The sequence below is a fragment of the Eurosta solidaginis genome, chromosome 4, assembly GCF_040869045.1.
Source record: "Eurosta solidaginis isolate ZX-2024a chromosome 4, ASM4086904v1, whole genome shotgun sequence".
In the NCBI taxonomy this organism is placed as follows: Eukaryota; Metazoa; Arthropoda; class Insecta; order Diptera; family Tephritidae; genus Eurosta; species Eurosta solidaginis.
Genome location: NC_090322.1, coordinates 44,158,733 through 44,186,513, shown reverse-complemented (window position 1 = coordinate 44,186,513; position 27,781 = coordinate 44,158,733). Strand labels below are relative to the sequence as shown.

Here is a 27,781-nt window from a genome sequence, read left to right as displayed (position 1 = left end):
TACCTCCACTTGTCAGTAGCCGCTTTTCAAGTCCAGTGTGGAAAACCATTTCGTACCAGAGAGCGAGTCCAGAGTGTCGTCAATTCTTGGCAATGGGTAGCTATCCTTTTTCGTAACGTCATTCAACTTCCGGTAGTCCACGCAAAACCTCATTTTTCCATCCTTCTTCTTTACAAGTACTACCGGTGAGCTCCAGGGACTAGCTGATGGTTCGATGACGCCGCTGTCGCTCATTTCTTGTATAATTTGACTCACAACTTCCCGCTTCGCCAGTGGAACACTACGTGGAGCTTGACGGATCGGCCTCGCATCTCTAGTGTCAATTTGATGTTTCACAACGTTGGTGCGGCCTGGTTTAGAACCATCCTGGTCAAATATGTTCGCGTATTTTATGAGCAGTTGTTTTGCCTTACTCTGATAGGCTTCCTCTAGCCCATGCGTCCATGCCGTGATATCATTTGAAAGATCAGTATTACTAGATGAAACGTGTTCCTGGAGCTGTTCACAGTTAATAACTACTTCGGCCTCTTGGCATCTTCCCAAAATAGCTCCTTTGGTCAAATTGAATGGTGACTTGAACTCATTGAGTACTCTTACCGGAATGCGTCCATCTTGTTTTGTCATAGCCAGGGTTTTTCCTACAAGTATGTTCAGTGCTGATTTATTTGCTGCTTCGACAACCCACAATTTGTTTGTGCCACAATCTCCATCAACCTTTGCCCAGATGACTGCTTCTGATTTTGGTGGTATTTGCTGACTCTCTTCCACCAGCACTCGTTTACTGCTGTAGCCTCTCTCGTAGCCGAAATTAAGTGGCACATCCATGTTCTTATATCGCATCGTCTTGCTTTGCATATCGATTTTGATGCCTTGGTTGATTAAGAAGTCCACTCCAATTATGATTTCATCAACAATACCTGCCACTATAAAATTGTGTAGTACCGTGACGTTTCCAATTGCTACTTCACATTATACTTCTCCAATTACCTGGGTGTCTTCTCCAGTGGCTGTACGCAATATTGCTCCATGCAATGGTCTGATCTGCTTGTTGACTAAATCCGCTCGAATGATGGAATGAGATGCACCCGTATCTACAGTCAGTAAACGTTCTTTTCCATCCACATGTCCTCCGACAGTAAGATTGCTCGACCTTCTTCCAATTTGTGAGATAGAGATTATGGGGCATTCAATTGAGGGAGTCAGCTGTCGCCCCTTGCTGCTGACTCGCTTTAGTTTAACGATTGAGTGGATTTGGAGATTTGCTCGTCTCCTTCAGCTCTGCGTTTACGGCCACCCACATTGTTGGAACTATTGGAATTGCTACTGCAATGACGTGCAATGTGACCTGGGTTACCGCACTTGAAACATTTCATAACTCCGGCATTTTTCTGTTGTGATCCCTTCAGAGCTTCCAAAATTGTATCTACCCACTCTGGCCTTTCTACTTCCGCACGATGAGCTTTGTATGCTGGTTTACTCAATAATGACGCCGTTTCCTGAGTCAATGCATGGGATACCGTTTCAGAAAATGTTTGCTTTGGGTTCGCGTATGTGGCTCGCTTCGTTTCGACGTCCCGTATGCCATTTATAAAGCTTTGAATCTTCACTCTTTCCGTGTATTCCACGGCTGCGTCCGCATTTGCAAGATGAGCCAATCTTTCAATATCTGAAGCAAACTCCTGCAATGTCTCATTTGCTTTTTGGTAGCGGTTTTGCAACTAAATTTGGAATATCTGTTTCCTATGCTCGCTTCCATAACGTCGTTCTACAGCAGCCATCAATGTTTCATAACTGTTCCGTTCGTACTCTGGAATAGTCTGTAAGATTTCGGCAGCTGGTCCTTTCAATGCTACGAAGAGTGCGGCAACTTTATCTTCCACATTCCAGTTGTTCACTGCTGCGGTCTTCTCAAACTGTAGCTTAAAGACCTGGAAAGGAACAGAACCGTCAAAGGATGGTGTTTTTACCTTTGGATTACTCGCTGAAACTGCTGGACGATTTAATTGTAACTGCTCCATACGACCCTTCAAATCATCGACTTCTGCCTGAAATTGAGCGATTTTTGCATCCTGCGCTTCCAGCTTTGATGTTACCCTTGCTTCCTGTGCTTCTAACTGTGAAGACATTTGTGCCACCTGCAATGATAAGCGCTCCTCTTGTTCTTCCATCTTTGATGTTATGCGTGTCTCCTGCGATTCCAGTTGGGATGCCATATATGTCTTCTGTTCTTCCAATTGCGTTTCCATCTTGGATGTAATCTGTGTCGACATTTCTGACATTCGCGTTTCTTGTGCTTCAATCTTCGATGTTATTCGTGTCTCTTGGGATTCCATCTGTGATGACATATACGTTTTCTGTTCTTCCAATTGTGATGACATGTTGGTAGATATTTGTGATGACATTTCGGACATTTGTGCCGATATTGCAACCAATATCATGTTCAGGTCTGCGTTCGCCATTGTCTGCGGTGTTTCATTTTTCTCTTCAATTTTTGTTGTTGTCTCGTCCTCATCAGGATAAAAAACATACTCGTCCACATCAATTCCTTCTGCTTCCATTGCTCTCGTAGCCGTGCCTGAAGTTCGAGTTTAACGCCGCTTGTATTCATCCCACGGGCTTCCAACTCCTTCTTTAGTTGCTGGATCTTCAATTCACTGAAATTTGCCATGTCCTTGTTGTCCTCTGGAATTTATTCAACAATTCCTCTTCTGACACCAATTGTAACGAATTTTATTTGCAAATCCTCTTATTTGCAATCCTCTGCTAAGTTCGAATCACTAAACTGTTGAATAAATAACTCCAATATTGGATAATGGAAAAATGACCTTTATTAAAGTACTTCACAATACACTCAACTGTGCAACGAATAGCTTGCTTAATAACCACACTGATTGATAGCTCAATGAAACTCTACTATTCAAAATAATACTGCTATTGCTCGCTAGATATCGTCTTAATCGCAACTGCTTGACAACTCAAATCAAACTAAATTACTTCTTACTCGCTTGCCCCGCTTTTATAGTTTACGCTGCATACTTCTAGGCTCTTCGATTTCCAGAACTTACTAGTTGTTTCGGCTACAAAATCGCCAGCCACAACTACGTGCACAAATTATTGCTCTCTCTTGTGACAACTCAGATAAGATATATGCATGTGTTTGTGCATTGCCGCTCCGCTGCTCGTATACGTACATATGTGTAGACGCAATTATTTATTCGTTTATGTAGATACATAAAGATTGAATTATTGATGTGAATGTTTGTAGTTTACAGTCTCTCGCGCGCACATAGGCATATAAGTAAATGCATCTGTGTGTGACATCTCTCTGGGCTGCCTTATATATATGTGTATACTTGATTTAATTATTAACGTAAATACTGCTTGGCATGGCCTTAGCATCGCCTTAGTGATGGGATAATTTAATGATGCTAATATCCGTGACAGTATATACTATAATGATTAATATGGCAAACTGGTGTTGAAAGCGGTACTTAATCCCAACAAGCACTGCACTTAATCCCTTAGCACAGATTATGTCATCTAATTGTGTGCTTAGTAAGAAAGCATTAGCCCATTTGCCACCAAATTCAATCTGTTAATAAAAGAAATATTTAAATGCATGTACTAGAGCAATTTGTTTGTAAATCATCAATATGAGTTTGCTTTAAAATGCCTAATGGCATGTGATATCTTGTATTACATACCTGCTTAAATAGTTTGCTATAAAACTGATGCATTATATCACTCGCCTCCAACAAATATATTTTACGTATATTACGCAAATATTTTAAAATATCGAACTCTTCACGATACAAACGAATTACGAACGTGTTTGCAAATGCAATGCGTGTTTTGAGTATACGACTTAACGCATTTAAAACTACTTCTTCCAAAGGTAAAATATGTTTAGATTGCTCAAATTGTTCGAATATCGCTAAAGCGGTTGGTTCTGCATTTTTCAAAGTATTTGCTTCGCGTGCATCGTATTGATCTCCACCAGCGCCTTTTTCAGTGTCTGATAAATTCATATTCATTGTAAAAGCGAGTAGTAGAAAATCATCATTTGTTGTGAGTTTTTGAGTATTTTATCATCTGCATAGCAATTATCGAATCCAGCTGACTCCACAGCGGTATACACAACATCCACATTTTCCCCACCACCATTCGTTTCAATTGTCATATTATCATTTTTTGATTCTTACCATTTCGCTTGCACAATTTGTTTTTGTAAAATGCGCACATATTTAAGCACATCTTCGATGAAAACATCATACAATTTATCCTCAATTGCACCGCATGCAGTGCGTAACTCACCGATGCGATTAATTTCATACAACAGATTTAGTGTGCAACCGGCTTCGAGTGAATGTTCCAATAGCAATTGAAAAAAGCTATTTTCTGTTATCATTTTAGAAATTTGCGTTGGTACAAAAAATGCTTTCTCCTTATTCTTGCTGTATTCACGCACTCGTATACTTTGTCCCGGTTGTTCGTCGATTCGTTCAATAATAAATTCATTATGCCAATCATCTAAACGCCCCTCTGTCCACCAAGTATCGGCAATCATTAAAAATACTTTCACTGTTGCAAAAAATAATGACATTGCCAAATTAGCTTCAGTCGATGTAATTGCAACTCTATTGCAATGTACTAAAGCGGCTAGCAAATGAACACTTGCGATATGTGCAGGCAATTGCCGTGTACTTACAATTGCCTGCTGATAGATATTGTGTAAATGTGCAAGTTTTACGAATGTCGGTTGCAGCTTATGATGTAAACTTATAACAGTATTAACTTCGCAATCGGCTTGTAGAAGCAATTCTCTCTCGCAAGCTAGCAACTCAGCGTATTTGGTGGCGTATAATCGTCGGCAGCATAAATGAGTTTACCGAAATTGCGTAAATCTTGCACCATTCGTATATATGGCAGAAAGTGCTCATCAAGCATTGATACAATGGCCATCTAGAAAAGAATGGATGATATTAAATATATTATCATGGACATACAATTTTAAAATCCTTTTTGTAGCTGGAAAAGCACTTAAGCACATTAAGCATAATATAATATGTACTTCCGCTGCAGGGATATCCAGAGAATGCGACAAGGTCGCGGATGAGGCAACGGAGGCAGCCTTAGGTTCACCACCGAAAGCACAGCGCAGGATTGTTCATTCAACTTCGAAAGCCACAGCTCATATAGCATCATAGAATAGGCATACCTATCTGAGTGAAGAAGGTCGCATGTGGTCATAACAAATCGGTATCGAGATGGTCGGGCTTGGTACCGGAACGTACCGGATCTGCATCCGGCAAAGGACCATCAACATCGATAACACTCCCCAAGGCCTTGGGTGAGTGTCCTTATCGCTACTACAACAACAACAACATTGCTCAAGGGTCATGGTATTGGCGTGCTACAGTGCGATTGGCTCTGGGTTAATTAAAACCGCTTGGCCTAATTTTTAGGACTACTACAAAAGTGTACTGATAAATTTATACGTGGGTTGAGCAGATCCAAACCCTGCTACAACAACGAAATGTAATAGGACTTACCGTTCGTGTGCTAGTGAGTGTGACATTTTTTCTGACAGCAATATTTTCGTTTTTTACGTGGAAAAATTTGCAAGTTTGAGGCACTTGGAACATCCAAAAAATTTCACGTAGCAAACAATACTATGTAGATGTTTCGGGTTCCTCACGCAGTCGATGACCTTTTGTTGAGTTATTATGATGATAATATTCTAAAGCGAAATTCGCTCCCTTATTTGTACTTTCGATATGAGGTTGTATTTTTTTAATGCCCTTCGCCCACCAAGAGTGTTCAGCAAACGCTCTTCTGCTTTAGAGCTATCATATTTTTTAAACGTAAACGATTTCATAGGTGGCTTAATGTTTTCCATGCCACGTGGTGGGAATGGGGTGATATCTATTGGTTGAGAATGGCGCGTTTCCATGTCTTCATCTCTACAGGAACTTACATCCTCTTGAGAATCATTAGACCACGACTTGAATAATAATTAAACATATTTATCAGCTCATACATTTACAATAAAATAAGTATACACAATACTTACACTCAATTCTGAAGAGCTATTACTAAAACGTTCTATTGGTATAAAATCTTCTTGTAACATTTTATGCCAATAATCTGTCTCGCTTTCTACGCATTCACCCTGCTTAATCTCTTCATGCTCCTCGAGCAATCTTTCAATTTTTTCTTTATTACGGCGCAAAGCTCCAGTCGGATTGTATGTCAGTGTTAATAGAAAATCAAGTAATGACCAATGCACATCCACTTCATAATGTTCCACACAGAGTGGATGTTATATGATTCCTTCACATAATTTGCCCAATTGCTCCGCATATTCGGTTTGGTTATCAACTTCGAATTTCTCTTGAATGCCTTCTATTTTTCGCCGTACTTCATGGCTGTTCGTACTCAAATTCCGATGGTTTCTTATTATGGACCAAGCCAGTTGGTCACAGCTGCGTAGATTTTCATCGTCATCTGGAAGTCCGGTGAACTCTTTGATTAGTAATGGTATATTTTCGCGTATGATTTCGTTGCGCTTCTCTTGTGTAGACATGTTTCATTGATTATGTGTTTTTATCTTTTGGCTTTTGATGGCCGATCTATTCACCGATGTGTACATATTAATTCGCGTTTCTTCTGTTTTTGTTTAGGTTAGATTAGGTTGCAAGGGCTGAGCTGGACACTATGGTAACAGCTCACTACTTAGGCCACCAATGGGCCCATTGTAATACCCTATACAGTATCAAATTCGTATTGGCAACCACCATGGTGTGATGATAGCGTGCTCCGTCTACCAGACCGAATACCCTGGGTTCACACCCCAATAAGCAACATCAAAATTTTAGAAATAAGGTTTTTCAATTAGAAGAAAATTTTTCTAAGCGGGGTCGCCCTCGGCAGTGTTTGGCAAGCGCTCCGGGTGTATTTCTGCCATGAAAAGCTCTCAGTGAAAACTCATCTGCCTTGCAGATGCCGTTCGGAGTCGGCATAAAACATGTAGGTCCCGTCCGGCCAATTTGTAGGGAAAATCAAGAGGAGCACGACGCAAATTGGAAGAGAAGCTCGGCCTTAGACCCCTTCGGAGGTTATCGCGCCTTACATTTATTTTATTTATACAGTATCAAAGAGGATCCCTACTCTGCTAGAGCCTTTACTTCATAGCTAGAGACCTCAGCGAGGTCATGTAGAAAAGGTTTACCAAGGATGGCCAACCTACGCCTACTAAGCGCTGGACAATGACAGAGAATGTGCTGTACACTCTCTTCCTCTTCTGTACATCTGCAGCTGCGACAATAGTCGAATGTCGTTACCCCCATTCTAGCACCATGCGTGCCTATTAAGCAATGCCCTGTTAGAACCCTTATCAGGGACGATAGAACTGATTTGTTTAAAATCAGAAGCGCTTCTGTGCGCCCCTTGTCTTATGAGGGCCAGGTTCGCCTGGATATCTCAGACTATGATATGGCTGACCATAGTCCATTTGCAATTCTTATAGTGCTTTTGTTCACACGAAGCCTGAAAGTGGTCATGGGTATACCTACCGAATCATTTCCCGGAAGGATATGGTCGTTGGTGCCTCTTCTGGCCAGCTCGTCTGCTCTGCAATTGCCTTCAATATCCCTGTGCCCAGGGATATTAACAAATGTTTATATATTTTTTATAATAGTGAGTAAATTTATAATATAGTTTTAAATAACTACTTTTATACATAACCTGTAGATAATCCCTAAAACAGATGTGATGGCGCACCAAAAAGTGGTACGGGAAACCAAGGTACTTATAAAGAGCCGGATCACCGGCGAAAGCGGAGACAATCTCCACACCGACATCGCAGAGATGCTTCCAATGAAGACCCTCGATGTAGTCTTTGACTTCGAGGAAAAGATGGAAGGCAAAAATTTCGAGGATGCAGTTGTAAGTGATTTTCCTCTGTTAATGTTTTGTATAATATTTATACTCGTTGTGCTTAGTTTTATATATTACTTCATAGCAACATTATTTGCAGATTACATATTTTTTCGCTCTCAAGGGCATGTCCGGTGATCTTTGTGGTGTGGTAAAACAGATATTCAGCGATGATGTGCTCGATCTGTTTAACTGGAGTGGTGGAAATAATAAAAAAGCACTCTCAAAGCTAAAAATAGTGCACATTGCTTTATTTGGTAATTCTTTGTCTTAAAACATACTTATAACATGACTTGACTATTCTGATTTTTTTTAAATATTTTCTAGAAATTTTCAAACTGCTAGGTCGATTAACGTTTAAGGACGACCTCAGCAAATGCATAACCCTAAGCCACAACAGATGCAAACAGAGGCGGTATTTAAAAAATAAGAAATAATTATTAGCTGCAGACGTGCGGTTATTTTGTAGCATGAAATAATGTCGAATATATATAATTTTTGCAGGTAAATATAAAACGTTCATGCAAATCTGAGTGGGTGTGATAATTGAACATATTTTTCGCAAATCTATTTAGAAGCAACAATTGTTTCCTCATTAAACTTCAATAATGTACTTAAGCTTGCCCAATATATGAAACGATGAAAATTATATATAATTATTTTTCCTCTTTTGTTCATCCAACAGTTAACAAATTCCATGAGCGGCCTATCCATTGAAGCAGCCGTCTCCGACTGCTCCGCAACCCAATACACCATTTATAAATGCTAACCTACCAGATGCTCCTCCAAAAAATGCTACTCAGCAAGATGCTCAACCAATATCCAATATACCACCAACTTACATGCAAGCGCAACAACGGCACCAACAATAACAATAACTTTATAGCTGGTCAATATGCCAATGGTCCAACAGCTAAGCCGCCGCCTCAAGCCAATGCGCCAACTTCCATGTATGCACAAAATATGTGGTACAAGGTCAGGGTAACTCCTCGCTACGTTATTTTAGGTATTGATATTCGAAATTAATGTTTTGTTTGGCAATTATATTGATCTTTCTCGTTTGCAGGCCGTCTTTGTATTGCATACCTGCAACAGCTGATTTATTAAAAACAACTGCTTTGCCCTTTGCACTTACCATCTAACCCATTGTAAATTTTGGTGAATTGGGTCCAATTAGATGTAATCTCAGCAAGCCTTATAAGTCATCAAATATGCAATTTGTAGATGCTGGTCGTTGTTTCCAATATCTTATGTGTAAAGTAACAACAAAAGGTAAAAGAAATCTTTCACTTTTATTCGTGTTCATTGATCCATATTTTATCTCAACAGTGCCAACTGAACATTTCCAACATATGGATAATTTTTTGTGTTAAAAATTTTTGGGTACCGATAACTCTCAAGGTAAACCTCAACTCATATCCAACATCAATGCTTCTCAATCAATAGTGGACGCTGTACGCACTACACGGAGAGTATACATATTCATGATATACGAGACATGAAAGTGTTACATCAAATCCAAAATATTGCACCAAACGAACTGGGTCTGTGTTCGCTATCGTTGAACTCCCATTTAGCTTAGCCCATTAGTAGCACAAGTGGTGAGCTACGCATATTAAATACAACCAAACTGAAGTCAAAAATTTAAAATAAAAGCTCATGAAAGTCGCTTATCAACACTAAATTTCTCACCAAGTATTCTGTGTAAAGAATGGACAGCGTGTGCAAGAGTTTCAACGTGGTACAATGCGTTGTGTGCGTATAGCATCATTGGTATTTTTAATACATGGATATTTCTTATGAGCCACTTCAAATACGGAAACAGTACACGTATTTAAAATCGATGAGAAGGCTGTGATGATTGCATTAAACGGTGAGTTATTGCATAACATACGAAAACCACTTTAACCCATCTATTTATTTGCATTACAGATGAAGCTTTACAAGCAGCAAAAATTGCTGCCGCCAAGAAATTGGAAAAGACAGAAGCATTCATTACACTGTACGGAAACTGCTGCCACCGATACAACGATCATCTCTACTTCGCCGAGTAGCGGCTGGTCCGGCTATCTATCGAAGACAGTATCATCATATCTTCACAGATTAGCGATGTGCTTGCGCAGGAACGTGCCTTCGCTACTTTATGACGAAATTCAGTTCCCACCAATGGCTATTGTATGAACATCAACAATCAATGGCTATTTAATGACACGACACGTTTGACTGCCGCAGCGAAAGCTTAGACAATTTTTGTTTGAGCATGAAAAATTATTACGCATTTTTTTACTGGTTTAGTGTAGGCTCTTGTGGTGGCGTTGAAAGTTTGAAATTTACTAAAATTTTATTTTGACAGTAAATTTAAAACGCTTAAGCTTTGTAAGCATTTAATTATTATCAATATAATATATTGTAATATAATAATATTTTGCTATGTATAGTGCTGGCCACTTAAATGACGCTTCAGTAATATAGCTCAAAGCTATTAATATATTTTTTATGTTATTATTAAAGTACTTACTTCTTTTTTATATGAATGGTATTACTTTAAGTTACAATTTCATGTACATATATAATAAAGTATGTCGTGGTACGATTGCTGTTGGAATTAGATTTGAACCCAATCAATACTTCTGCTAAGGGTTGCAGAATTATTGCTAGAATGATTAGATTTAGAACAATAATAAGTCTGACTCAATTACTAGTCCTTCATTTTTAAATTCATATTTTACTTTACTTTATTACTTTCAAATTCAATTACGACAGCAATCGGATTCCACAACACCTTTGAATATTCTTGATCTGAAAAAAAGGAGTAAATCTAATCTGAATTTCTAATTAGCTTTAAGTTTTAGATTTAAATTGATTCAAATAATTGGAGTTTTTTCTAAAGCTTAAAATTATTTTCTGCTCGCTTAGAAAAGATTTCAATTGGAAAACAAAAACCAATTAAGCGAGTTTATTTATTATTAAAGTACTTACTTCTTTTTTATATGAACTGTATTAATATAAGTTCGAATTTCATGTACATATATAATAATATTGGAAATAATAAATATTGAAAATTCCATTTTTTTGGTTCATATTTTATTCATATGGCTGCTCCAGGTAAAGTAAATCGGCAGGTAAAATTCAAGTTATATGCCGGTTATATAAATGGTAAAACCGCAGTAAAATTGATTGTCAAAAGACTGGCAAATGTAGAGTGAAATGACCGAAGAAATGACCGCCATTTGACGAGTATTGTGACGTGTGTGAGCAGAACAGTGCTATGCTCATATCCTATAAGTGGGAGCGGAATGCACGATCACATTAATAGGAACGAAACGGAAAATTTGGTCACAAAACCTAATCACGCCATGCAAAAATGACTATGAATATAACCGCTGCAGAAAGTCACAATGACCGTAAAATGACTAGTAAAATGACGTGGAGCGTTTTTGCAGGGGAAGCTTGTGCAAATAAAATATTACACATGTGGTTAAAGCACGGTACAATGATCAGGTAGAAGCCATAAATCACACAGAAGATTGTGCATTCACGAGTTCAAAATTGCTTCGTTCTGCGCATCTATGTCACACTTGACTGCTTCAGCGAATAAAAGAAAGCCCTGCAAAAATTGTTGGATTACGTGTTGCATTATCTGCATGTTGGAGTACTCTAACAATACTCCTTTGCAATGCGTTTGCGGACCACCATCAGCCGATCATTGCTCGTTTTTTAACGACCGTGATCATGACACGATGACGATCGAACAGAGTTGCCAAAGTAAAATATTGCATACAAATAACCCTACAAGACAGGTATCCGTTCCCTAATCGATTACTTAATCGTCACCAATAACTTGTTCACCAATTATCGTCTTAATGACTTTTACATTGCTGTCGTGAAAAAGGTAACGCATGCGCTCTCTCAAAATAGTGTACGTGTGACTCGCTTTCTCGCTCTTACCTATTGTGTTTTCGACATTCCTTCTCGCTCGATGTTATTTACATTTTTAAGTTACTTCATCAGTTATGTTTTCGTTATCGCTAACCAAAACATATGCAACAACAACAACACGGGTAACTGACCTATCGGTTACCCGTATCGGTTACCTTCTGTCAATTCGCTTTTTATATGAATGAAACGCGTCCTTTTTGTTTAAATAATATTTAATTCATAAATAATGCATGTTTAAAATAGTTTTTACATTTAAAATCATGTCCTATTATTCTAGTAATATTTACATATTTGCATTTTTATATTCATAAACTATATAAATACACTATTCATGCGGTGGTGGTGTTGCTCATTATCAGTTTACAGAGTCATATTAGTTTGGTAGGTATAGTAAGATCAGACGTAGCGGAATATAGGCAGCATGTCAGGAGCATCACCAGAATCCAAATAAGCACTGTAATTCATTTCGTCATTATAAATAACTTGTAGATGCCACATAGGTGTAACCATACTCTGAGGATATTTCCGTTCAGATCTTGTAGTGTACAACGAGCAAACTTTTCATAAACATGCACACGTAAACTTGTATTTGTTCTAAATTCTTCACCACATTCGAAAAAAGATGTTCTTTCATCCATTGTTTTCTCATGTTCCTGTGTTTGCGTAGGTACCATTGTGATGCAAGTTCTTGATTACAATATGGACAAACAGTTAATTCTAGACTTTTCGTTGTTACATCAATTGTTTCAGCGTGTTGTGCATGTATACTAAAATTCATACTTGAATGTGCTTTAGTCCCAATGGCATAATTTACATTTTAAATACTGACTATTGGGCATATGAGAAATCTCATGGTCCAATAATTTGTTGAAGCTTGGTGTAGCTGTATGAAAATCCCACAATTTTTAAATTGTAAATGTTCTAGCTTCTCTAGACGATAATAATAATAATAATTTACATATAACGATGTACCAGTGGCTTTTTATGCAGCTGACGCTGGATGAAGCATTGGATTTTGTGTTGCAAAGTAGGCGACATATGTTGCTGTTGATGGATGCGCATATTGCGAATATGTTGGTGGTTCACTTGTCATTAATTGATTAGAAGTTTCAACTTGTTGCGATTCTTGTTGTTGCTGCTGGCTGCTGATGTGGTGTTAACGTCTGTTGTACAAAATTTATTGTTGGTGTTGTTATGGTGCTGGAAAGCCTTCCGATATTGAAAGTCGTTGATTAGTGTAATCTCCACGTAGTGAACTACTCCCACGGCCGCGTCCCCGGTAACTATTACATTTGAAGGCCCTTAAGTTACAGGCATAGTTGACATCGCTTACATAACCGGTTGACTCTAAAGTAAAAACCAAAACAAAATATTAGAATCAGTGTTAATGAATAACATGTTTAAAGTAAGCTCTTACAACAACGTGATTGGCGGCTACATCCTGGAGTGCAGGATAGTGGTTCACTAGTCATTAATTGATTAGAAGTTTCAACTTGTTGCGATTCTTGTTGTTGCTGCTGGCTGATGATGTGGTGTTAACGTTTGTTGTACAATTTATTCGGGTGATTGCACATATTGTTGGTGTGTTATGGTGCTGGAAAACCTTCCGATATTGAAAGTCCTTGATTAGTGTAATCCCCACGTAGTGAACTACTCCTGTGACCGCGTCCGCGGTAACTATTACATCTGAAGGCGCTTAAGTTACAGGCATAGCTGACATCGCTTATATAACAGGTTGACTCTAAAGTAAAAACCAAAACAAAATATTAGAATCAGTGTTTATGAATAACATATTTAAAATAAGCTCTTACAACAACGTTATCGGTGGCTACATCCCCGTGAAAGTAGTGTGGTGTTCCTCCTTGTATAAACGTAGATACTGGATGTGCTCAACCGTGCAGTTTTCTTCTAATTTGAGCAAATGTATGTTCTTACAGCCACAGCTGGAATATTTGGGATATTTCTATCCTCACATCGTCAAAATCAAATTACCTAGAATGAAAAAGAAACTCATATCAGTAAGAATAGATTAAAAGTTTTTAATATAAGCCGAAAAGTGTTCCATAAATAGGGCTCCACACATAGCTCTTTTCCAAAGACACAAGAGAAATTTCAGATAACTAGAATCAGGACCTGGTAAAGTAACTTCAAAGGCGATTTAGTCGCCACTACTTCGTATGCGCATTTCTCTGCGCTCCCTTTCGGCATGCATCATTAATTTCGTCATTACTATAAAGGCCATCTTGCTCACAGCAATCCAACAATCTATTTGTCCGCAAATTCGTGGAACTAAATTCCTAATGGAAGGTTCCTCTCCAAAAACTCTGTTTACAGACAGTCTTTCGCTGTGAAAACGAGGGCAGTGAAATATTACATGTTCTGCGCTTTCCAATTCGGACGGACAGCTTGGACAGAAAGGATCCTCCTCTATCCCACGCTTATGTAGATATTCCTTGAAGCCACCGTGCCCGCTCAATATCTGTGTGAGATGGTAATTTAGTTTGCCGTGTTTTCGCTCGTACCATTCCGCTATATTCCGGACTAGCATGAGGGTCTAGCGCTCTTTTCTCGAATCTTCCCACCGTTCTCGCCACCTAACTATTGTTCGTGACCTTGCGCTTTTCTTAGCATCTTCAGATGGTCGGCTGAATCCAATGGCATACAGATCGGCCATTTCACCTGAAAGTAGATCTACTGGGATTTTCCTGGATAAAACAGGGATCGCGTCGTCGGAACAGCACATGCTATTCGTATAGCAGTAATGCGGTAGGCTGCTAGTATATCTTTTTGGTGGACCATTTTAGATCTGTGCCATACTGGTGCTGCATATAATATTATAGAGCTGGTTACGTTGGATAATAGCTGACGGGTAGCTTCGCTTGGGCCGCCGATGTTGGGCATTATTCGCGTTAGGGTTCCACTAACTCTAGAAACTTTGTCCCACACCGCCCTGAAGTGCTCCCTAAAAGTTAGTTTTGAGTCAATGATTACTCCTAGATATTTCAAGGAGGGCTTTGAATTTATTTGATAATCTCCTATGGTTAGGACCAACTCATCCACAGTCCGCTTTGAGCTCATCAGAACCACTTCTGTCTTATTGCTAGCCATCTCCAGCCCCGTGTTCGTCAACCACTCCTTTATTCCTCCCACGGCGTCATTACATAATGCTTGGAGCAGATCAAGTTTCTTGACCACTGCTACTACGACAATATGATCTGCATAGCCGACAATTTCCGTGCCTCCGGGAAGGTCGATTTCTAGCACCCCGCCATACATCGCATTCCAAAGAGTTGGACCTAGAACAGATCCCTGAGGGACACCGCCCGTAGTGTTGTGCTTTCTTAGTCCCTCATCTGTATGAAAAGGGAGTACTTTGTCGCTTAAATAGCTACAAATTATTCGGAGCAGGTACGGAACTTGTCTTGGGACACCCAAAGTGCACTCACGCTTCTCATGGCTCCAGCGGGTTAGCGGCTTCCTAGAACTTAAGCCACTTGCTGCTTCTAGATCTGACATCTGTCAGCTGGAGTCTTAGCCCGGCAAGCACAAGGCACGAGCACAGAATGAAATCGATCGTTTCTTCCTCCAACCCGCACTTCCTACATCTGCTATCACTGACCAAGCCTAATTTAAAGGCATGTGACGCCAGAAGGCAGTGTCCAGTAAGAATACCCGTCATGAGTCTAGTCTACAATTTAATGATAATGAAAATATAAGAATCAGTGTTTATGAATAACATATTTTAATTAATCTCTTACAACAACCTGATCGGTGGCTACATCGCCATGTAGGTAGTGTGGTGTTCCGCAAATTGACATTAGCAGTAATATTATTTACATAAACATAGCTTGGTATTTGTGCAGGCCTCAATATAGCATACATTGGTTCAGTTCGGTGTGCACCAGCCACTGGTACAAACACTTTTGAATGCATAGCTTTCATATAGGATGGATGTCCAGCAGTGCTCCGGTTGTGCCAATATGTAATGGGCTGCTCCGTCTCTTGGTACGGCTGTATAGGTATAGGCGGGTGCAATGTATTACTAGGCTCAAGATCGTATGGTACATAGATGGCTCGAAGACGCCAGAGGGGATTGGCGCCAGAGTTTTCGGACCCAGAACCAAAATATCAGTAACTCTAAAAGCACATCCGAGCATTTTCGAGCGGAAGTATTCGCCATAAGTTAGTGCGCTAAGCTGAACCTTCAGCGCTGATACCCCAATGAAACAATTGCCATACTCAGTCAGGCCCCACTAAAGGCATTTGCGGCGTTCGAAATAAAGTCAGCACTGGTCCTTCAGTGCGCATAAAAGCTAAATCAATTAGGAGCACACAACGTAGTACTGTTGCCCTGGGTCCTATGCCACAGGGGAGTAGGGGGTAATGAGCAGGCGGACTCAGTGTTTAATTTATTGCGTCCCTCCCACAAATTGTCATCCTCCCAGCAGATCCTTGCAGCGGGTCTGCGCCATACTCTCCTCTTCCGGGAAGGTATCGACCCCAATCCGGGTCCTTCTCCTGACCCCAGTACTGAGAAATGGGTTTGCTGCGTTTGCCGGAAAAGAATCTTTTTAGGACGGTCATATATATAAGGGCCTGAAATATTTCAATGAACTTCCTAATCACAGAAAAAGTAATAATAACTTCAATACTTTAAAAAAAAAATTTATTGGAGCATTGTAAAACCCTTCCAATAAGATAAAGTTTTTTTCCTCTTATTTTTTACATGATATATCCGATACTGGAGCGCGAAAAGGGAATGGTAATATTAAAAATAAAATAAATGTAAGGCGCGATAACCTCCGAAGGGATCTAAGGCCGAGCTTCTCTTCCAATTTGCGTCGTGCTCCTCTTGATTTTTCCCTACAAATTGGCCGGACGGGACCTACATGTTTTATGCCGACTCCGAACGGCATCTGCAAGGCAGATGAGTTTTCACTGAGAGCTTTTCATGGCAGAAATACAATCGGAGCGCTTGCCAAACACTGCCAAGGGGCGACCCCGCTTAGAAAAATTTTCTTCTAATTGAAAAATCTTATTTCTAAAATTTTGATGTTGCTTTGCCCGGGATTTGAACCCAGGGGATACGGTGTGATAGGCGGAGCACGCTACCATCACACCACGGTGGCCGCCAGAATTCGGTATTTCCAGATGATATTTACTGTTGCTGATCGGCATCACTCGCATTCCGACAGCATTAATATAACAATAAAATTATATAATGTGTAACAAAAATAACGAAAATAAGGCCAAATAAAAGTTGAAGCAGGGGGGATTGGAAACACGCCCTTTTCAACCTCCCATTATATGTTGAGCTGTGCTGACCGGAATCTTCATGCATTCCGACAGCGTCTTTACTAAAAAAAGTTGAGGGGTGATTGGATACACGTCATTTTCAATTTCCAACATCGAAAGACATGTTTAGCTGTGTTGAACGGAGACTAATACATTCCGACAGCTTAAAATACAAATATAATTGAAAAATATAAGTTCCAAATTTTGTTGCCTTAAGCTGGGAGCACTGGAGGATTGGAAACGCGTCCTTTCCAACCTTCCTTTAATGAGTGGCTCCCAGACTCGTCCCTCTGTCACGCTAGTAAATATGCTGATCGGAATCACATGGCATTCCAACAGCATATTCAATAGAAATAAGTGATTATAACAATGAATTGTACTTAGTAGTTTAAGTTTTAGGCCTAAACAGCCGTAATAATAAATAAATTAAATTAAAAAAATTAATACTCTTGTCAGTGTTTCACGTGCAAGGGATGGTTGCATCGGACAGGTTGCTCTGGGCTAGATTCCAAAATCCAGCGTCCTCGTAACTTTTATAAATATTTGTGGCTCTTGCTGTTCACGGCCTCATTACATTATGAGGAAATACGGCACCTGAGAACACAGCCGTATGAAGCTAAAAAACACAAGCATGTCTTCAGTGAACTCCACAAACAGGCGTCGGACCTCTATGCCGGTGATTCCTGTACTCAAAGAACAAAACTAGCAGAGGAGGAACGCACTCTCCCTAGGGAAACGAGAGTAGTCACTCTAGCTTAACTTCGAGCTGGATAACGTAACAGGTTAAACTCTTACCTATCCAGAATCAACCCCGACATACAAAACATTGTCCTGCTTGTAATGTGTCCTCACATGTCACCAACCATCTCTTTAACTGTATTGTGGAACCAACGCCTCTAACACTCCTCTCATTATGGCCCACCCGTGTTCAAACAGAAAGTTTCTTTGGACTCCCGTTAGAGGACATTGATGACAATTTGTGATCGGTCGCACCTATTGGATGGGGCGAAGCACTGCTACTACTACAACAGCAGTCGGACAATTACGGAGAGAGGCAGCAACTGCATGACCCATCGATCCCGAGCCGTTCCTGCAATTTGGCCCACAGGGGCATTTATTAGCAGAAGGGAGGGAAAAGAGAGAACACTGGCGCAATATGCCAGGCCTGAGTCAATCTAAGTTACTGTTAGGGGGTTACAGCACAACTCGATATAGGGCATTAATAGGCCTCTCAAAAAGATTACCTAAGAACCCCAACGTCTATTCTTACAAGACACTGTAGACTGAACAGTCACATGCAAAAGCTGGGTATAGTATCGAACAACACATACAGATGTGATAGATCAGCAGACGGTGGACCATATCCTTCTAGATTACGGCGCAATTTCAAGACGTAGGGCTAAGTTTATGGGCTCACCATGGCCAGAGCATTCCCACATTTAATCCCTCAAGCAAAGAACACTGCTGGGGTTCATCAAGGAAGTCGGCCAGGATGAGGTGCTGTGAAGGAGATGTGCAAGTCACTGTGCAATCCTCAATAAATGATCTATCTATCTACGTTCCGGTAACAAGCACCATTGTGGTACTAGCCCCACCATCTCGGGAACTATTGATATGACTACATTAAACCTTCTAGGGATTGAATATTAATAATGCCGGCAATGCGAAAGTCTGCTAAAATGTACCATTCTCAATGGAATGCTCGATATATAATTTTCCACGTTTTAAAACAGTGATGAAAAGAGCAAAATTTACAATAATTTTAACTGGATGTGGGTAGTAAGGTGTTGATGTCCTCTCTTAACGCAATGTAATGACAACTGCGATGCAGGGAAAATGACAAAAATCTTGCAAATCTACTGATTATAATTAATTTTTCCTCCCCTTCTATGCAGTTCTATGCATACATACATATGTATTGTTCTCTCCAAACGCTAATTAAAAAAATTAATTGGTTTTCACATGAACTTCGAACTCTGTCGTATCTGCATTCTTCAGTTGATTATCAACAAAAGCATGACAAATTATCACTAAAAAATTCATACATTTTGCTTATATATTTAATATGGTAGCCAATTCACTTACCCTTTCTGGTGCGATGATTCCTGGACAATCGGGCCTGACTAGACGCGATTTTTTTTGCCTTAAGAGAGCGTGCTTAACGCGAACCCTATCATGTTATGGCACACCTTTGGTGATGCAAAAAATTAAAGAAATTTCTGCTTCTAATGCTACTAGGATAGCAGAAGCAGCTCCCGGTGGCACCACATAAATAACAGTTGCATGCCGATCAGTTGCCTTTTTTGCTCCGGCTACCTATTCAGTTTTAATTCACATTACATTATCTACTATTGCAATTTTTAATCACTACAAATCAATATAAATTACCGAAGCAAATACTGGAAAACCAAGATGCGTAGTTCCACCCTTTTTTAGGGAAACACATCCAACCAGTTTGGTACCGTATTCCAAAGCATGTTGCTTGTAAAGTACCTTGTTTTTGTAGATTTCCTCTGATTTTGGCATATTCTGAGCTGAATCGCAACCCGGCGGAGATGCTATCTAATAGAATAATATAACATTTTTTTTATTATTTGAAAATGCACATACGTATGAATGAAAATCAGAAAGTAAATAATGTTGTTGTTGTTGTAGCGATAAGGACACTCCCCGTTATCGACTTTGTTGGTCCTTTGCCGGATGCAGATCGGGTACGTTCCGGGAACCATTAAGGTACTAGCCCGACCATATCGGGAGCGATTTAGTTGACATAAAACCTTGTAGGCCATCCCGTCGATTCTATACAACCTAATATGGTAACGATTTAAAAGACGGTGCACAACCCAATTTTTATCAAAAATTATCAAACGTGGAATCAAAAGTCGCGCCTCGAGCTCCGTTTTTATTAATATTTTATATTTTTAAATTAGGTGGTGTACCGTCTTGTAAAACGTTACCCTTAATATTATTTTGGGCGCAGGCCGCCAACGCAAAAAGATGGTCTCTGCAGCAATATCTTTAATTTCCGTCACATGTCACAACTCAAATTAACTTAATGTTATTTTGGGCGAAGGTCGCCAACGCAAAAAGGTGTTCTCTGCAACAAAATTTTTAATTTCCGTCACATGTCACAACTAAAAGCACAACATATTTTTCGTTGTAAACAATTTATATTTTTTTGCGTTTCAATGTTTTCCGGAATAATTAATGAACTATCATTTCGATGACAGCATGAAACGTCGATGTGTTAGTGGAGAGCGAAAAAAGCTTTGAATGTGTTGGTGAACTGGTTACCTCCGTCTTGTAGGGAACTGATAATAAAATTTTACTATGACAGCTCTGATAAAATGCAACCGCGCACTGGTTTTATGTATACATACTATAGTATAGAGAAATATTAGTTTCTTTATTCACGCAAATGCTAAATTTAAATTAAATTCACTCCGATAATTCTTTCCGACACAATTCCTCTTTAGTACTTTGGCATATGATCCTCTGTGGGTGCTCCATGTAGTACTACAGTGAAAGTACTCTCACGTATGTACTCTATGGAATACTCACAAACAAAGCGAGAGAGGGATCACCTACTCCTCTCCTAGGACATCGCAATGTTAATTGGAGCACATTTTTTGTATGAATACAGATTAGTTTTGGAACACTCCTATACTCCTAAAGGAGTATTCCTTACACTATTTATGGAGTACTCGCGTTTTTTGAAGGGAGAGAAAAAAACAAAAGCTAAAGCGGGAGTCATTGGTGCCGTATGTCGTATCGCTGTAGTCGTATCCCTAACGTAATCAGCTGTTTATCGTTACGACGGAAACGAAAAACCAATTGGTTGACTACGATACGGTTACGACCTTAGCGGCACCATTAATCGATTGCATTGATTCCCATAAGTTTGGTCGAATCAGCTGTTATAAGGTTACCGATAAAGCACCAATGTCTCCAGCTTAAAGGAAAGTGGCGTACAAATTTTTCATAAAAAACGGCTGAACTACCCTTCAAAAAACGCGAGTACTCCATAAATATTGTAAGGAATAGTCCTTTGGGAGTATAGGAGTGTCCAAAACTAATCTGTATTCATACAAAAAATGTGCTCCAATTAACATTGCGATGTCCTAGGAGAGGAGTAGGTGATCCCACTCTCGCTTTGTTTGTGAGTATTCCATATAGTACATACGTGAGAGTACTTTCCAAAGTACTTTCACTGTAGTACTCCATGGAGCACCCACAGAGGATTATATGCCAAAGTACTAAAGAGGAATTGTGTCGGAATGAATTATCGGAGTGAATTTAATTTAAAATGAAATTAAATGGAGAGGGGCAATGCAACTTTTATATTTTATACTACGAATATTCTTATGTTATTTAGCATTTGCCTGAATAAAGAAACTAATATTTCTCTGTACTATAGTATGTTACTAGGGCGGGTCGATTTGTGGGGAGACAAAAAAATCGCCCATTGCTCTGTGAAAATCACATTCCAGGGATCAAAAAACTTTGCCCAAGGAATCATACCTCTAAAACGAATTCTGATGTCCCCCAATTAGGGTCGAACTTTTGGTTAGGGGCAAATTTTGGAAAATCCCACTTTGACCCATTTAGAGTGCTCCAATCGAGTCCAAATGTATGACCGACCCCACTAACTTTGGAGGCCCGACCCACCGATGCTGGGGGTTCACCATACAAACATTTCAAAAAACCGCCGGTTTTGCACTTTACATGAAAAAATCAGCGAAATGCCTATGTTTTTTCTTTTTGGAATTTATTTTTCTCTTTAGAAATTTATTTAGTCAGAACATATGTAAATGAAAAAATTAATTTAACTTAGTAATAGAAAAGAAATTACAACCCTTTTAAAACCAAGGCATCACTGTGATGCATTTGCATGGCGTAAACATAGTTGTGTGGGTTTTTTATTCAACCGTTTTAAAAAATGAAGGTATCACTGTGACGCAATTGCAGACTGTAAAATTGCTTGTGTTGTTTTTTTTAAGCCACCACAAGACACAGCAGGTAGAATTGAAATTACCACTTCATTCTTATTACCTCGTCTCGTAGACTATATCAGACCAATTCTGAATATTCCCATGGGAGTTCATCTCCCACAACTTTGTTTCTCCCAAAAATAATTTCTCCCAATTATAAACTCCCTGGGAGATGATTTTTCCCAAAAGTTTTGGGAAGAGGAATTCGAAGTTCGAATCAGCTGTTTCGGGTAAATTTCACATTTCGTTTACAAGTTTTTATTTAGCGCGAGAAAGAGTTAATTTATAAAAAATTATAAAATCGTCAATTTACCTAGAAATAAGTTATTACAATTCGTGTCTGGTCGACTGCGCGTACCCGCAATAACGTAATACACTTGTAATATATTTTCTACGGTTTCTATCTTTTCTAGACCCAAACTCATACAATTTTAAACATTTCTTTGTGCGCGGCATTTTCCAAACAAAACTGTTACGGAATACATTCCTTTTTTTGCTAAATGTTTGTTATTTCGCGGGGTGATCAGTTGTGGAAGTAGGTTTTGTTGTTGTGGGAGTGCTTCGCCACATCATGACCGGTTACTAACTCTAAAGTCAAAATTCAAAAAAAACTGCCGAAAAATAAAATTGAAAAAAAAAAAAAAACTGAAAATTAAAATGAAAAAAGAAAAGTGCCGAATATATATAGGGGGGGGGGGGGGGGGCGGTTGGTGTTGCGACGCCCGGTGCTTATCCCACCCTCAAAAACCATGGCCACCGTCGCACCTAAAATTCCGGTGGCCCCTTACCTGTTTCCCTAAGTGCCTTCTAAATAAATGGCGACGCCAGAATACTTATTTATTTATAATTCATTTCTATTAACGTATGTAAGCAACAAAAAAATAAGATAATGCAGGTTTCTTAACCGGGGCTACAGCATTGTTGAAATACGAATAGCTAATTACACTATGAAAATGTAGGTAAGTGTGTGTAGTGCATAAGTGAGAGAAAAAAATGATCCAACAGATCACACTTTATTGGGCCGAAATCGAAACGAAATCTAATATGAATACTTAAGTCTGGCTAAGCTTGTTCTGTTGGGGGAGCTTTTTTTTCCTCTTACTTTTGCTCGTAATACTTCAAATTATACATATTGTAACGAAATTGCTTGCAATGAATGCTTGCTTGAATAAATAACTCCAATTTGTAATAATGCAAAATGGCCTTTATTAAAGTACTTCACAATAACAAACTGTGCAACGAATAGCTTGCTTAATAACCACACTGATTGATAGCTCAATGAAACTCTACTATTCCAAATAACACTGCTATTGCTCGCTAGATATCGTCTTAATCAAACTGCTTGACAACTCAAATCAAACTGAATTACTTCTTACTCGCCTGTCCCGCTTTTATAGTTTACGCTGCATACTTCTAGGCTCTTCGATATCCAGAAGTTACTAGTTAGTTCGGCTACAAAATCGCCAGCCACAACTACGTGCACAAATTATTGCTCTCTCTTGTGACAACTCAGATAAGATATATGCATGTATTTGTGCATTGCCGCTCAGATGTTCGTATACGTACATATGTGTAGACGCAATTATTTATTCGTTTATGTACATACATAATGATTGAATTATTGATGTGCATTCACGTCGCTGGTTAGCATCGGCTTAGAGACGATAGCATCGCTCAGTGCTGCTAACATTCGTTACACTGCCCTCCACCTAAGTCTGATCGTCCCGATCAGACAAATCTCTCAATCTAAACGCTGCTAGCATCGCCAAATGTACCACTCTTCTATTTCGTGATTTCCAAATTGCTTGTATGCGGTAGATGATATCACTTATCTTCTTCACAACCTTGTACGGGCCTTCCCAACTGCACCGAAATTTGGATGGAACACCTTTCCGCCGGTGAGGGTTGTATAACAGTACCAAATTTCCCTCCCGGAAACCTTGCGAATTATTTTCCTTGTCGTACCTGTGTTTCATCTTACTACTCATTATCCTCGGCCGTTCTTTCACACTCTGTTGTTTGGTCAATGAACCACTTCGTAGAGCTTGCGCTGGACGGATTTGCTTTGCATAATCGGTATCGTTCCCACATTTCACAACAGTAGTGCGCTCCGGCTTGAAACTACCCTCGAATTCTTTCTGCAAAATTCTTGCAGTCGTTTTAGTGCGTCCATTAGGGTTTGTCAATGCCGGTGTTTTTCTCGCAGGTACTTTTGATTTCGCTTTGTTTGGCCCATTCGTTTCATCAACCTTTACCTTTGACTTTCGTGGCCTTTGTCGACTTTTCTCCACCAGTACTCGATTACTGCTGAAACCTTTTTCCAAACTAAAGTTAAGTGGTATGTCCTGGTTCTTATAGCGCATAATTTTTCTCCGCATATCGATCCTGACGTCATGGTCAACCAAGAAGTCCACTCCCAATATGACTTCATCAACGATCTCCGCCACAACGAATTTGTGTAGAACCATGACTTTTCCAATTAATACCTCACATACATCTTCGCCTTGGACTTGATTATACTCGCCTGTGACTGTACGCAACCTTGCTCCAGGTAATGACTTTACTCTCCTGTAGACCAAATCAGATCGAATCAAGGAATGAGATGCCCCCGTATCTACAGTCAGTACACGCTCTTTACCATCCACATTCCCTCTGATGGTAAGACTGCTTGATTTCCTTCCAATCTGCGACACAGATATCACAGGACATTCAATAGCCGGGGCAAGTTTTCGTTCTTTACATTCGACACGTTCTTGCTCATTTCCGCCAGCTTTGCGTTTACGGCCACCCACATTGTTGGAACTATTAGGACCGGTGCTGCAATGTCGTGCAATATGACCTGGGTTGCCGCACTTGAAACATTTCATAACTCCGGCATTTTTCTGTTGTGATCCCTTTAGAGCTTCCAAAATTGTATCTACCCACTCTGGCCTTTCTACTTCCACACGATGAGCTTTGTATGCTGGTTTACTCAATAATGACGCCGTTTCCTGAGTCAATGCATGGGATACCGTTTCAGAAAATGTTTGCTTTGGGTTCGCGTATGTGGCTCGCTTCATTTCGACGTCCCGTATGCCATTTATAAAGCTCTGAATCTTCACTCTTTCCGTGTATTCCACAGGTGCATCCGCATTTGCAAGATGAGCCAATCTTTCAATGTCAGAAGCAAACTCCTGCAAAGTCTCGTTAGCTTTTTGGTAGCGGTTTTGCAATTCTATTTGAAATATCTGTTTCCTGTGTTCGCTTCCGTATCGCCGTTCTACAGCAGCCATCAATGCGTCATAACTGTTCCGTTCGTACTCTGGAATAGTCTGTAAGATTTCGGCAGCTGGTCCTTTCAATGCTACGAAGAGCGCGGCAACTTTATCTTCCACATTCCAGTTGTTCACTGCTGCGGTCTTCTCAAACTGTAGCTTAAAGACCTGGAAAGGAACAGAACCGTCAAAGGATGGTGTTTTTACCTTTGGATTACTCGCTGAAACTGCTGGACGATTTAATTGTAACTGCTCCATACGACCCTTCAAATCATCGACTTCTGCCTGAAATTGAGCGATTTTTGCATCCTGCGCTTCCAGCTTTGATGTTACCCTTGCTTCCTGTGCTTCTAACTGTGAAGACATTTGTGCCACCTGTAATGATAAGCGCTCTTCTTGTTCTTCCATCTTTGATGTTATGCGTGTCTCCTGCGATTCCAGTTGGGATGCCATATACGTCTTCTGTTCTTCAAGTTGTGAAGAAATTTTTGTTTCCTGTGCTTCAATCTTCGATGTTATTCGGTTCTCCTGCGATCCACATCAATTCCTTCTGCTTCCATTGCCTCTCGTAGCCGTGCCTGAAGTTCAAGTTTAACGCCGCTTGTATTCAATCCACGGGTCTCCAACTCCTTCTTTAGTTGCTGGATCTTCAATTCACCGAACTTTGCCATGTCCTTGTTGTCCTTTGGAATTTATTCAACAATTCCTCTTCTGACACCAATTGTAACGAAATTGCTTGCAAATCCTCTTATTTGCAATCCTCTGCTAAGTTCGAATCACTAAACTGTTGAATAAATAACTCCAATTTGTAATTATATCAACGTTCAAGTTGATATTTAAAACATCTTTTATTTTGATTTTAAGTATAAAAATTTATTTTTGTTTATTTTTGAGTTTAGATATTTTCCAACTAATTAGAATTTTCTTTTTTTGAAGTTATTCAAAATTTTAAGTTAACACGAAAACTCAATTAAAATTATTTTAAAAATTAAAGTAAAGAGTACAAAGTATTTAACACTATATTTACTCCCCCTCCAAGAAAATTTGAAACAAACAAATTATTAATTAATATTAAATGTAACCTTTTTTTGTTTTTTGTTGTTTAATGTATTTGTATTTAAATTAGTGTTAATAAGTATGTTTGCTGGTTTAAGTAAATCAATTGAAATATTTTTAATAGTATTATTGTATTGAATTGTAAATGTTTTATGTTTCTTAGATATAACTTTAAAAGGTCCTTCATAAGGTGATTCTAAATTAGATTTACGAAGAACTTTAACAAAAACATACTCACAATTTTCTAATTGTTTAGGAACGAAAAAATTTTCTTTATTATGATGAAACACTTTAGAACGAACAAGTGAAAAATATTCTCTTATTTTATGGAGAGAGTAATTAGAAAAATCATGTTCTTTATTACTATTTGAAATAATTAATTCACCAGGTATTCTAAGTGTTTGGCCATAAACAAGTTCAGCAGATGAACATTTTAAATCTTCTTTAATAGAAGTTCGTAAACCAAGTAGAATGACTGGTAAAATGTCAGACCAATGAACCCAGTCGTTTGGTGCTATAATTGCTGCTTTTAAAGTTCGATGAAATCTCTCTATCATGCCATTTGCTTGGGGATGGTAAGGAGATGTATGTATTTTATGAGAACCTAAAAGTTTAGTTAATTCCGTAAAAAATTTTGAGGTGAATTGTGAACCTTGATCTACTGTAATATTCAATGGTATACCAAATCGTGGTATATAATTTTGAATAAAAGTTTTTACTATAGTATTTGTTGAAATATCTTTAAGTGGATAAGCTTCAGGCCAACGTGAAAATCTATCAATAATTGTTAAAATATAACAATTTTCATTTGAAACTGGAAGAGGTCCAACAATATCCATATGAATATGTTCAAAACGACCTGATGGTATTTGAATTTTTTGAATAGGAGATTTAGTATGTCTTGAAATTTTGGATTTTTGACAATTGATGCAAGATGAAGTCCAATCGTTAATTTCTTTACGCATGTTAGGCCAATAATATTTATTTTGAATTAATTTTCTAGTTGTTCTTATACTTGGATGAGATAATGAGTGAATTTTGTCAAATATAATTCTTCTCATAGAATGTGGAACATAAGGTCGAAAAGGTTGTAGAGAAACATCACACCATATGTTTAAATTAATAATTGGAATATGAATTTCTTTTAAATTATTTTTAGAATTTGGATCAGAAATGGTTTTTTGTAAAAATGTATCAGTTTGCTGTTCTTTATATAAAATTTCTAAATTTATATCTTGAGTTGAAATTGCATTTATTTCTGGAATACGGGAAAGTGTGTCGGCAACTATGTTGTCTTTTCCACGTATA

At 39.0% G+C, this 27,781-nt stretch overlaps 1 protein-coding gene, 2 long non-coding RNA genes and 1 pseudogene across 7 annotated transcripts in view; 1 reads left to right on the top strand and 3 right to left on the bottom strand.

Moving 5' to 3' along the window:
- LOC137249657 (uncharacterized) overlaps nucleotides 1-10,993 on the top strand; it is a 49,561-nt gene extending 38,568 nt beyond the window's left edge. For both annotated transcript variants that reach the window (XR_010952475.1, XM_067781360.1), the window contains 7 exons: nucleotides 7,753-7,947; nucleotides 8,039-8,195; nucleotides 8,266-8,442; nucleotides 8,624-8,944; nucleotides 9,005-9,210; nucleotides 9,268-9,811; nucleotides 9,871-10,993. Coding sequence is in view for 1 of the 2 variants with exons in the window: in XM_067781360.1 (XP_067637461.1) it covers nucleotides 7,753-7,947; nucleotides 8,039-8,195; nucleotides 8,266-8,375 (462 nt within the window). In the remaining variant the exon portion in view is untranslated. The remainder of the gene's footprint in view (nucleotides 1-7,752; nucleotides 7,948-8,038; nucleotides 8,196-8,265; nucleotides 8,443-8,623; nucleotides 8,945-9,004; nucleotides 9,211-9,267; nucleotides 9,812-9,870) is intronic.
- LOC137249653 (gamma-tubulin complex component 5-like) lies at nucleotides 2,845-6,611 on the bottom strand (annotated as a pseudogene).
- Nucleotides 8,162-9,602, bottom strand: LOC137249659 (uncharacterized). Its single transcript, XR_010952476.1, has 2 exons — nucleotides 9,082-9,602; nucleotides 8,162-9,024 (listed from the first exon to the last, which is right to left on the bottom strand). It is a non-coding gene; the product is annotated as an uncharacterized lncRNA (long non-coding RNA).
- Nucleotides 10,994-12,071: 1,078 nt separating the features above from the next.
- LOC137249652 (uncharacterized) lies at nucleotides 12,072-20,375 on the bottom strand. 4 transcript variants are annotated; one of them, XR_010952467.1, is made up of 7 exons: nucleotides 20,130-20,375; nucleotides 19,783-19,980; nucleotides 19,561-19,734; nucleotides 19,258-19,488; nucleotides 13,689-13,869; nucleotides 13,295-13,618; nucleotides 12,072-13,224 (listed from the first exon to the last, which is right to left on the bottom strand). It is a non-coding gene; the product is annotated as an uncharacterized lncRNA (long non-coding RNA). The 4 variants fall into 4 exon arrangements; XR_010952465.1 differs by lacking the exon at nucleotides 19,783-19,980; XR_010952466.1 differs by lacking the exon at nucleotides 19,783-19,980 and having other exon boundaries at nucleotides 19,258-19,484.
- Nucleotides 20,376-27,781: the final 7,406 nt, after the last annotated feature.